Source organism: Perna viridis, chromosome 12 (genome assembly GCF_037379345.1).
Source record: "Perna viridis isolate PV_CMFRI_1.1 ecotype Kerala chromosome 12, ASM3737934v1, whole genome shotgun sequence".
NCBI lineage: Eukaryota > Metazoa > Mollusca > Bivalvia > Mytilida > Mytilidae > Perna > Perna viridis.
The window spans coordinates 36,797,355-36,810,486 of record NC_142456.1 but is presented as its reverse complement, the minus strand read 5'-3'; the positions used below and the strand labels follow the sequence as shown (position 1 = coordinate 36,810,486).

Genomic DNA, 13,132 nt, shown 5'->3' with positions numbered 1-13,132 from the left:
GTGACTGTTCATATTATAAAATCAGATACAGACATAAAAACAGGGTTTTCATTATATATGAGTCTTTTTTATTTTGATGGTAAAGTGATGTATATAAAAGAAGAGAGGACAAAGGGGGAAACAAGCCTTTTTCAAACATTAATAAACCATATAGGTCTTTGTGATCGAGATTTTAGTATGGTTTTTTTTTTATTTACATTAATGGCATCAAAACTTATTGATTTGAAAACAGTTGTCGTTTTTATAACACAATTAATGTTTAGCGGTTGCCGTTTTGGTCCTTTTTAAGGATACCGGTAAACCAATTCGGAAACAGTACAAGACAATATTTTTAGAGCTAACAAATTGTGCTTGATTCTGTTATTTAAGGACTAATTTACCATTGAAACTACAATATTGATATGCTATATATTTTTTAAAATTTATTTCAGAATAACCATGGATGCGTTTCTGTGCTACCATTGTAACGAAAAGACAAGGGCATTGTAATAAACCAAGTTTGTAAAAATGAGGAGGTGGACAAGGGGGAGGCGGGAGTTAAGGGGTGGGAACCGGGAGTTGAGGTGGGCTCGAACCCGGGAGTTGAGGGGACGGGAACCCGCAGTTGAGGGAACAGGAACCGGGAGTTAAGGGGGAGGGAACTGTATACCCCCTGTCCACCCCTAACAAAGCCTTGGGTTATGTTGAGGCTAAATAAAGCTTTTAGTCATAGATGTTTGACCATGACTTTTGATCCATGACTTAAGAACTGAGTAAAATCTTTCAAAGCATCATTGGTTCCTACAATACACCAATTTTATTTTCACCTTTGGAAGAGAGGAAATATCTCTGAGGGTATTAAACAGACAAAAGTACTAAATATTTTGTTGCAATCTATACCTATGACCTGAAGTCAATAGCAACATGCTTTATGAGAACCTAATATAAACAATTGATTTTGTCCAAAAAAAGTCAAATGGATTTTTGCTGTGGTATTATCTTGTGACTAGGGAACAAGTATCATAACATTTTGTGTAGGAAAAATGTCATTGGTTGTCGCATAAGTCATACTTCGATTTTAAATCTGCCATACCATGTTGTTAAATGTCAATGTTAACGATAACAAAAACCGGTGTGTGCGATAACATCGACTTTTTCATAACCGTGTTAAAAACCACATGTTTTCAAAACACCACGTTTCAAAAGAGTACCATGACTGTCCTTATCCGTGAAATCTGGACGCTGACATTTTAAGGGAATGTTGTAAAATGGTTGTTAAATATATTAAAGGTGTTCATAGTGATTTGTCATAACCTTCCTCTCCCCTTTCACACTCGATGGAAATATACGAAAAAATACGTCTATTTGGGGGTGTACATAGTTTGACACGTTGTTTTTCGCAAGTTACTCAATCGATCCCGTTGTTACATGTACGATCAAATAAGCATTCCTATGCGAGTTCAAAGGCGTATTAATTATCCTAATAAGTGATGAATAAATGGCAGAAATTTACCATTTTCTGACATGTTTGGGTTTGTTTTGTTTTTGTTCAACCGTGTTAGCGATAAATACCGTGTTAATGATATCGCGTTAACCCGGGTGTAGACCCATCATAATTTTACATAGAGAGCACTGAACATATTTAAAGCAACTTGAGCCAATTTCATCGTAGACCTGCTTGATTTTACATGGACTTGGACCGTAGCTCTACTGCTAATTTCTTTCACTGTAATTTGAGTCAGGAGGAGAGGAAGAGAGATGAGAGCCAGAGGAACTGTTTTATATTATTACGTAAACTGTTGATATTTATCAACGACTTCGTGTTTAACTAAACTGAATGGAGTCTACATGTACAACAACGTTATGTATAGCCAGGACTACATGTACAACAACGTTATGTATAGCCAGAACTACATGTACAACAACGTTATGCATATCCAGGATAACACACAGCTCGGACGTGTAGTTCTCAAGTTGTTGTTTCGTGGAACCATTAAGCTCTCTTAATGTCTGTCAGTCTTTCTAAAGGGTCAAAAGTATAGTACAACCTTAAAATTCACACACAACATCCAAACACAGGGCCGGATCAAGACACTTTGAAAAGGAGAGGTACCAGCCTAAGTTTCTCAGATACAATGGGTGCTAGGACATTATTTGCCATTTTGGTTACTTTTACACATGAAATTGACAAATTACCCCCTTCTGGATCCGCCACTAAAACACAACCTGTTCGCTACAATATATTACAAACAATTTTACTCTTTGCATCGAAGGAAACAAGGCAGAACTATATGTTTTCTGAAAATAAAGAGACAGGATTGTAAATCTCATCATACCCCCACCCTTTTCCATAAAATCAACTGGTTGCTCATAACAGTCCCAGTTTTGAAATTTTATATATTTTTGTAACTGTATTACTTTATATCAAATTAATCTGAAAATTGCATCTATAATACTAGAATTTTACATGTCTACAGCTGCCACCCATGCAAGATCAAATGTGAGTTAAAGTTAACGTTCGTAACGAGCCTTTTGAATGCACAATGACCATTTCGCCAAATACATGTAATTATCCCCTCTCATACATGTAGATAAATCAGCTAATTTATTATCATTGGGCTGCAGCAACAATTTGGTTTCTGTGTTTAGAAACAAACTTTTTCAACAACAACAAAAAACTCCCTAGCCTCCTAGAAAATCAAGTGACTGTTGTGTTTACACCACACTTAAATCCTTGAGATAAATTCTCTGTTCAAGTAAGATTTGATATTACAAAGTGGATGTGCATATTTTGCAGCATTCAGTGCTGATACCGGTCATTGAATTTGTTTCTTGTAACTAGCAGGTCATCAGAGTGAAGTGGATGTCAAGTTTAATTCAGGACGTGTGACCCACATGATCTGATGCACCTGCATGGCAACTATGGTTTAGTTGCAGTTCAGGAAAGAATGTCAATAGTAGACTTCTATCAAAATCCCAGGTTTAGGGAACCAAAAGAATTTTCAGCTGCCTTAAGAATGAAAAAGAATTGATGCCCCATGATACTTAATTTATGGGTTTTTCCCAACCATTATACAACCAACAGCTGGTTGATTGGGGGTTATAAAAAAGAGGTTGTTGAGTGGGGTTATTAAAAAGAAAGTGATGCAGGGCTACTGACGATAAGAAGAAATCATACCCATTACATTACAATAAGAAACAACATTATAAAGAAGACTGAGGCCACACTTAAAACAATATTTGTTTCCCTTACCAGCCCCTACTTTATGGTTTTGTGTACATGTAGGTACATGTAGGTAGGGAAAATGTTACTTTAATTTCCTTAGTTCATCTGGTTGTTAAAATATATGAATGGAGCTTTGAATTTTTTTTTTAAAATCTTGTCTGAAAAATATTAATAAAATTATTTAAGTTTAGGGTAAGGGAAAACAAACTGAATTTTAATTTGGCCTATGCTAATGAAGTACCACTATATGTTCACAGAAACACAAATGTTCTTATTGTAAAATACATGACATCAGTCTTAGGACAAAAAAAACATCAATCAATCAATCAATCAATCAATCATAATATACATAAATAGATGACTAGAAAATAATTTATTCATAATTTTGATTTTTATCACAGTTTTATACATTGAATAATAAAACAACCATAAATGAGAACTTCCAGATAATATTCACTGATCACGTCATGTACAACCACTCTATGTTATTATCTCACATCCTGAAATGATTCAACTATTAAGTAGCACTCCAGCTAAGAATCATGCAAAATGTGATACATGGTTGGAAAGCCTACATATTTTTATTTTTGATACTTTGTTTAAAATGCTTTAGTAAACAGAAATTAACATTTGGTTTTTCATATAACCCGTGCTCATATGAAAGTTATATAGAATGCACTGTAGATTTCAAAATTAAGGGAGATAACTCTGTAGATGATACTCAAATACAATAGAGGCTACTGGATTTTTAATGTTGATTATCTCCCAAGAGCAGAAAGATCTGAATGAACTGTTACACATTGCATAATATACACCCATAAACAAGCTTAATTACAAAAATAAAAATATATAGCCTTTTTTGGGGTGTATCACATTTTTTTCAGATTTTGCATGATTCTTACAAAGACAGCTACTTTAAAATTAAAAATACATTCTACTGAAATGAAATGTGCCAGGTAACCCTGTTATTTGATTGGTCAGCTTGGTAGAGAATATCAGACCATATCCCAGTGGTACACTTGGTGATATGGAAGTGGATCATGAAACTTATTGCTTTTATGAAAGTGTAGTTAAAGTAAGTATTCAATCATACTAATACTAATTATGTGGAAAGTCACCGTCTTTTTGAAAAAGAATATGTGAAATTTATGAAAAATGACTGTATTCTTACATCATGTTATCTTCATGTGTTATGCCCTTGATGACGTGAACTGATTTGTATTAAAACACATTGCTAAACAGATTAGAAAACACTCCAGTAGAATATATATTTGTTATTTGGGATCTTCACAGGGGATATGCTCTCATATTCATTGTCATTGTTCTATATACCCTTAGTCTAAGGCTCAGGAAATGTAGAATACATAGCTGACAAGCTGACAAGGAATATGAGCCTATATCCCCTGGGAAGATCCTTAATACCTTATAATAACTGGCCATGCATTTAGTGTGTGGACCCATGGAAAGTTTCTGAGGGTTAGAACCCCCCTAATTCTGTTGAACAGTTTTTTATTTTTTTTTCTCAAAAATTTCAGCTTTGAGTAGAAATGAGCATATTACACAATGGAACTCTCTTCTTGAAATCAAAATCCTCTTTACCCTTATTAATTTCAAAATCATATGGACTGAAGTAGTTTTCTTTTTATTAAAACCCTAGTGTCAAAACTATTTTTCTTTAAATCTTTTCAAGCCCCCTCTCCTCAGAATCAAATAGTTGTCCCTTTACAACTGTCTTTCAGAACTGACTATACATATATTATGACAACTCATTATTTATCATGACAAAGCAATGTAAAAATATATTAAAATACTGTATGGCAGGTTATTATGGTGGAATTAAAATGAGGTGAATTTGAGACAGAAATGTATACAAAAAATTTGCCAATTCTGTTTTTTGACTGATGTCAAGTGGTGCACTAGATACGTACGCACACAGCAAATATTTCATTGACTTTTTTTGGGGGTTTTCAGACAGGCTGCTGAAATACATCAAAATCAGCATCCAGAAAAAATAACCCGATATTGGGAATTAACATGCACATGACAAATTCTACATTAAATAGACATTATACATTTATCAACAAAATTATAAAACATTTAACAATGATAAATTATTTTAAAACATGAGTTTAACAAATAGATATTAACAATTTATCAAGTTCCTGAAAACTCTCTCTCCTTCTCACATATACATTCTAAAGAAGTGAACTATAGATCAGGCTTTCAGGAGCCTTAATCACTCATCTGGAAAATGATCAAAACATTTGATAAAAAAGAAAATTATTGTTTATCAAGTAAATTACTAACAATATTTGGAGCAGGGATATAACAATCAGGATTAGCAGTTAAACTATATGAAAAAAAAACTAAACAAATCATGGACCAGGTGCATCGGTAGGGTAAGCGTCCTCCATAGTCAAAAGCTATTGCAAATTAAAAAATATAGTTTTGGTAAAAATTACTTCAAGTATGACAGGCCCTCATCCCCAACTAAATTAGGAAAAAATAGATTTTATCTTACATTTAACCTTGTTTTCTCACAATTTTTTTTTTGGCCTAAAATTTTCTTTACACCCATTAACCTGAAATCCTGGCTCCGCCTCTGCTAGATATTTTAGAATTTTTGCCCACCATAGCCTAGGAGTTCCACATCTTCAATATATGTATATAAACTCTGCAAAGTTTGAACAAAAGTGGTTCTATACTTCAAACAACTTAAGTTTCTTTAAGTATGATTTTCAGACTTACGAACAGACCGAGTTGTGTGACTGCTTTTACCCTTCACGACACAGTTCAAAATCAGGAGTTAAAGATTTAAAGCTAAACTCCCATGTGAACCAAAATGTTGCTGTTTAAGTCAGAATCAAATTTCAATAACTGGTACTGTACGGCACAAATGATAAATTTAGATGAACTTGGAACACATTCAGCATCTTTAACACCTCTATTCAACATCATCATCTGATGTATCATCTAACAATGGTATACTTTGACTTCCTCTACCTTCTGAACTGTTTCTTATACCATAACCAAAGTAAATAGCAAACCCTGTAAAAACCAAAATAAACATGATTAGTTTTATGTTGGACACCAGCACAGATGTTCCACAGATGTTTCCCAAATGTTCCCATAGTCACAGGAGTTTCTATGCCTTTATGATTTTTTTTTAATTTAAAACAAATGTTTACTGTCAACTGCTTTTATCTTGGAATGGCAATCTTTTTTTCATTTTTCATTCTGGCTAACCAGAAGCCCTTATGATGACCTATTTTTAAACCAAGTATCAAGTCTTTTTGATTTTTTCCCCCAATTTTTATGAATTGTTTTTCCTCTTTTAACGGTGGCCATTTAGAAATGTTGGCCATGTCTGAAATTTATTTGCATTGAAGAAATGTATAAGGCTTTCCCAGAAGAAAGTCTCACACATTCTCCTCACCAAATGAAACTTGACCCATAGCAACATGTGGTGGGTAGAAATAAAGACCAGAAGTATGCACATTTATGTCTTCTTTTATCTTTATTTCAACCCACCCAAGCAACATGGTGGTGCACCATAAACAAAGCATGAGCTCTGTCCATCATAGGTAAAGCCTAACATAATATTATTATTGCTAGTCTGTGATACTTAAGGTGTCTCTGCATTGTTTAGTCCACAGATATCTAATTATTTGTACCTGCAGCTTGGCCACATCCTTCATCTTCCCATGACATGACATTTTATGAGCAAGTAGGCGAGTGTTTCTACAAAAGCAAAGGATGCTTACCCAACCTGTGCACCTGGATATGTTCCAAGTTTTTGGTGGAATCCATGTAGCTGACTTTGTACATGTTATTTTTGTTATTTCATGTACTTTGTTGTGCATGTGTAATTTCTTTTCTAGTTGTTTTCCTTGAGTTATGTTCTTTTGGTGAACATTTGAATCCTGGTTCCCTTGATTTCCCCTTCCAACCACCTTTCCTTTAATTACATACCAATAGCCATCCACACAGCAAATCTAATCCATGTTGCTGTTGATAACTTCATCATTAGATATACATTAACAAAACAGCTCAATACTGGTAAAATTGGCAATAGAGGCACCTGAAGAGATAAACATTAACAAAACGGCTCAATACTGGTAAAATTGGCAATAGAGGCATCTGAAGAGATAAACATTAACAAAACAGCTCAATACTGGTAAAATTGGCAATAGAGGCATCTGAAGAGATAAACATTAACAAAACAGCTCAAAACTGGTAAAATAGGCAATAGCGGCACCTGAAGAGATAAACATTAACAAAACGGCTCAAAACAGGTAAAATTGGCAATAGAGGCACCTGAAGAGATAAACATTAACAAAACGGCTCAATACTGGTAAAATTGGCAATAGAGGCAACTGAAGAGATAAACATTAACAAAACATCTCAAAACTGGTAAAATAGGCAATAGAGGCACCTGAAGAGATAAACATTAACAAAACAGCTCAAAACAGGTAAAATAGGCAATAGAGGCACCTGAAGAGATGAACATTAACAAAACGGCTAAATACTGGTAAAATTGGCAATAGAGGCACCTGAAGAGATAAACATTAACAAAACAGCTCAAAACTGGTAAAATAGGCAATAGCGGCACCTGAAGAGATAAACATTAACAAAACGGCTCAAAACAGGTAAAATTGGCAATAGAGGCACCTGAAGAGATAAACATTAACAAAACGGCTCAATACTGGTAAAATTGGCAATAGAGGCACCTGAAGAGATAAACATTAACAAAACAGCTCAAAACTGGTAAAATAGGCAATAGAGGCACCTGAAGAGATAAACATTAACAAAACAGCTCAAAACAGGTAAAATAGGCAATAGAGGCACCTGAAGAGATAAACATTAACAAAACAGCTCAAAACAGGTAAAATAGGCAATAGAGGCAGCTAACAAGATATACATTAACAAAACAGCTCAAAACAGGTAAAATAGGCAATAGAGGCACCTGAAGAGATAAACATCAACAAAACAGCTCAAAACTGGTAAAATAGGCAATAGAGGCAGCTAACAAGATATACATCAACAAAACAGCTCAATACTGGTAAAATTGGCAATAGAGGCACCTGAAGAGATAAACATTAACAAAACAGCTCAATACTGGTGAAATTGGAAATAGAGGCAGCTGAAGAGATATACATTAACAAAACAGCTCAAAACTGGTAAAATAGGCAACAGAGACACCTGAAGAAACAATATAACAATAATGAATGTATTGAATATGTTAAAGAGGCAGAAACCCCACCAATGATGGTAAAAATGTCAGCTAAAGGCTACTGATGGGTCATCAATGAAAGAGGAGAAAACCCTCACACCATAATCATAGAGCAAGCTGCAGCTGGCACCAAAACTTTATATACAGGTACACCAAAACAGTGGCACTATATCCTCCAGCAACATGAAATTAAACTGAAAGTGAAAACAAAATAATAAACACAGAAGCCAGAAATTTCTGACTTGGGGGAGGCAAAAACAAATGTAGAGGGGTTACAGTACTTTGGCACAATCACATCCCTACCCCTTTTAAATCTGGCCACTGTAAAAAAAATATTGTGTTTCACAAATGCACAAACACCTCACCATATGTAATGTCAAGTAGCATTCTGAGAGTATTACAATGTCCCTAACTGGAAGAAAAATCTGTAGATTAAAATAGACTGCAAACTAAATTCATAATTTGGAAGAGCAGGAAAATGAACTTTTGCATTAATTTTTAAGCCAAGACCCATAACTCAGCAAAAAAATTAATGAACCATAAAAAAATTGAATTTGATCTGTAACTTATCATAGTAAAGCAATGCACAAAAATACAAACAAATGTCTGAAAACTGATTTCTTGGAAGGACAAATGGAGTGCAAACATAAAGTCCCCATTAGTGAAAGCTGCCAGTACGAGACTCCAAATCAAATAAGGCCAATCAGATTCAATATAATGGTTTTCAGTACACCTGATCTCTGAATGAGCTCACTGAATGATACCCCTGCTGTCAACCAATATCATGGTTCCCAGTACACCAGAACTCTAAATGAGCTCACTGAATGATACCCCTGCTGTCAATATGTAAATCACAGAAGTTGGATTTTCCTTGCATGCAATCAACAATAAATAACTTGTTTCATGCTGAGGCCAGAAAAAAAAAATCTTATTTCCTGCTACCAGCACAAAAAAAAGTGGTATGTAGGAGTAATCATGGGAGCCAAGATTCTAGCAGAAATCAAAAGAATGTAATCCAGGGACAAAGACCAGACATGGAAACCAATCACAACAAAGAACATATAGTCACTAAAATAATACATACAAAGTAACAAAAGCAAATGAGCAACTCAGACTCCACTGAAAACTGGGAGCATTGACCAGGAGCATCTGTAGGGTAAGTGTCCTATGCTTTTCTAGAAACATCCACCGAGTTGCTCATAAAAAGTCAAGTCCAGGGTAGACAAAAGAGGAAAGGTAAACTATGACATGTTGAATAAATCAGTTTTCATGGTGCAGATGGATATGTAATGATCCACGAGTTCATGATGACAACCATAAAACTTCTGTATTGATGACTTCAATCTTTTAGCAACATAACCCTGTCCTAGAAGCCTAATTTTAAGAAGTCTACCGTGATACAAAAAGTCTGTGTGTTGCCACAGATGGAAGGAAAGATGACAGTTCTGAATGAAAAGTCATCAAATTTTCATCATGGTTGGGAAATTATTTTATTTTTCAAAAAAAAAAATAAATAAATAAAAAAAAAAAAAAAAAAAAAAAAAAAAATACATTGAGTTAGTCTGAGCGGGACAAGGCACTTTGAAAAGGAGGGATGTAAGCCAGGGTTCCTAGGTAAACGGTGGGGTGTTAGGACATTATTTGCCATTTTTTTAAATTTTACACATGAAAATGATAAATTTTCCAATCCCTGCACCCCTGGGTAACGGAGAAACAATCAAGACTTTAACAGTGCTTGAACCAAATGGCCATGTATATAAATGCTTAGAAAAGGCAAAAATAAAACAAGGTAGGTAGGGTAGCAGGAAACAAACAATTTTTTTCGGGCCTTACTTGGCTTTATACGATACTTCTATATTAATACTAATACTCACCTTAAAATGAATGGGATCCTGATTCTCTGGCTGAACCCATATAGAATACATAACGGCTATTATGGCGATAAGAAATATAACAACTAAGGTGATTGCCCATGCCTTCCCATTGGATAAACTGTTCTCGGCAATCACTAATATTAAACAGAAGATTATCACTAGCACAGCTGAAATAAAACATGAAAACACCATCAGTATTGTTGGTAAATACAGATACATACTTGAAAAACTGTAAGCAAGTTCATATTTAAAGAGCACCCCCCTCTTGAATCAACTAGAGTACCCTCCCTCCCCCAAGTAAAATGAACCAATAAGTCAGATTATCTCCCTTTACAAGCATCACACATTAATGATATTTAACCATGCACATCAACATATGATGCCGGTTCTTCCTAAAAAATTCTATCAAACTCCCTTTAGCAGTTTAGCTTGTACTTATTAGCCTACAACATATTTGGATTATCTATTTTTTAAGTCCTCAAACAACAAAACCTTCCTGAGTGGTTAGGAGGGATAGGCTTGGATGATCTCCCTTTGAGTCCTCTGACAGTATTCATATTCCTTCATGCATATCTACATGTGATGCTAAACCTATACGTTTTCATCAAATTCTCTTCTGCAGAAGTTGTACTAACAAGAAACAAACAGGGAGACAGACACACAGACAGACTAAAAAAAACAGGCAGAGAGACTAACAGACAGAGGGACAAACAGGCAGAGAGACAAACAAGCAGACAAACAAACAGGTAGAGAGACAAACAGGCAGACAGACAAAAAGACAGTGTGATTTCTAAACCTCCATGTACATGTATACCTTAAACATTACACATGTTCACATCACTACCTTTTTTTTTAGCTTTTGATCACCTTGATAGAGACAGAGCTTCAGTGATGTCCAAAATATGTAGGGGCTTTGAAACATGTATGGATCAAATTCATTCTGTCTGAAATAAAGTGTGTTCAAACCCAAAGTGGGTGTGATAGAAAATCTTGTCTATTGCTATTGGTCAAAACATCCTCAATAGGGTTTGCATGCTTCTTTCTAGGTTCGTTTTCCATACCGGAATTTTCTATGTAGAACATATTGAAATCCAAAGACCGATCCACATTTTTTTGTTTACTTCTGGGACCTTGGAGCACTGCATTACAATGCAAAATCTTGTATTTATTGCCTTTCTTAACATTATTATCATGTGAATTGAATTTTCATCAGTTTTTATAATTTTTTTTTACAAGAGAAAGATTTCTTCGCTTTTATTTCTTGAACCCTGTAAATGAGTAATTTCCATGCACTTGACTGGTAGACTTGGACCCATTCTTGTGAAACCACATGTCATGTGACAAGACTTAAATACATATAAAGTAAGATAATGTTGCAACATAAACACAGTTGTAATTTAAATATAAATATCTTTGTCCATCAAAGGCAGTCTAAATCATAGGACAGTGAAACCTGTCTAACCCAAAAACCTGTCCAAACCAGACACTTTTTATCTAGTCCAAATTATGTCCATTCAAATGTATTTCAAACCTCCGTAAACTGAATACCTGTCTTAACAGAAACAATGGGGTTTGATTTGGACAAATTTCACAGTACAGTAATACCTGTCTAAACTGATTTCTGGGTAAACTAATAACCTTTTTAAACCAAACATCTGAAATCCAATTATATCAGTTTCAATATGTTCTGACTCTTTGTAAACAAAACACCTGCCTTAACTAAACAAATATCTCAGTCCAAGATGGGGTTCATTTAAGACAGGTTTCACTGTATTAAAAACGTACTCACATAATATTGCTATACTTGTTTCTGTCATTTTCTCTGTCTCTTTGGTTGGTGTTTTCTGTTCTGTATTTCTTATGAACATCCTCTTTAGGTAACTGTCTCCTTTCCTACTACTGTGTAATAAGGATTGACTAGATGACATTTCATTTTGACTATGGAAGAGAAGCCCCAATAATACTGTGAGAGTACTGTTATTTGTGGGTACCAGTCTTTTGTGTTTTTATCAATAAGGTGGATGGCAAATATGATGTTACCATGCCAACAAAAAATCAGAAGTTGATGAAATGAAAATGTACACTGACTCATGTATGCAATTATTTTTTTTTTTATAAAAGAATGAGATATCCAATTAAAAAGTCAGGTTATACAGTATACAACTTTCACATTCACTTCTGTTCCGAAAAATTTCTTCAATTATATTGAGGTCAACTGGGGTCAACAGGCATAAGATCAGGAGACAATGCAATGGGTCAAGCCAAGGGAACAGAAATTTGATAAGAAGACTTTCTGATATTTTTATGTTCAAAGACATATTTCCACACAACTTTTACAATTCTTATTATAGCCTTCAAATCCAATATCTTTTCTTTGTCTAATATAAAACTGCAAGCCAGTTTGACATAAACAATGAATGTGAAAGTGGTCCATAAAACCTTCAAAAGATGGTTTATTTTTTCTTTCAGAATAAAAACTTGTCAACGATTTAAATCAAATTTATACAAATAATCAAATAAGGAAACCAATACTATATCTTATCATGAAATCAATAAGTACTTGTGTAATTAGGACCATTGCTATTTCAAAGAATCAAAATTTATTGTCTAATAAGTTACAATCCTTGCAAAAATCACAAAATAAGTTGGTTGGCAGTTGACTATTGAAACCCATAAATATAAGTACTTTCACAGCATTACATAATATTCTATGGTATTTTTTAGGAATAAAAAAGGAAGCATTGGCAGCTGTGCCAAGCACAAAGCTTGCTTATATAATTGGATCAGAGGTTTTAAGCACAAATTATTCTTTTTCTGTGA

At 34.3% G+C, this 13,132-nt stretch overlaps 1 protein-coding gene across 6 annotated transcripts in view; it reads right to left on the bottom strand.

Annotated features, from left to right (window-relative positions):
* Positions 1-3,559: 3,559 nt before the first annotated feature.
* LOC148602171 (high affinity cationic amino acid transporter 1-like) overlaps positions 3,560-13,132 on the bottom strand; it is a 27,135-nt gene continuing 17,562 nt past the window's right edge. For 3 of the 6 annotated variants that reach the window (XM_088556248.1, XM_088556247.1, XM_088556252.1), the window contains 4 exons: positions 12,102-12,250; positions 10,313-10,479; positions 7,178-7,286; positions 3,560-6,253 (listed from right to left, as the gene is read on the bottom strand). In XM_088556248.1, coding sequence (XP_088412374.1) covers positions 6,150-6,253; positions 7,178-7,286; positions 10,313-10,479; positions 12,102-12,250 — 529 coding nt within the window. In that variant the 3' untranslated portion in view covers positions 3,560-6,149. Of the gene's footprint in view, positions 6,254-7,177; positions 7,287-8,184; positions 8,290-10,312; positions 10,480-12,101; positions 12,251-13,132 lie in introns of those variants that run through there. The other 3 variants (XM_088556250.1, XM_088556249.1, XM_088556251.1) reach the window with 2 other exon arrangements.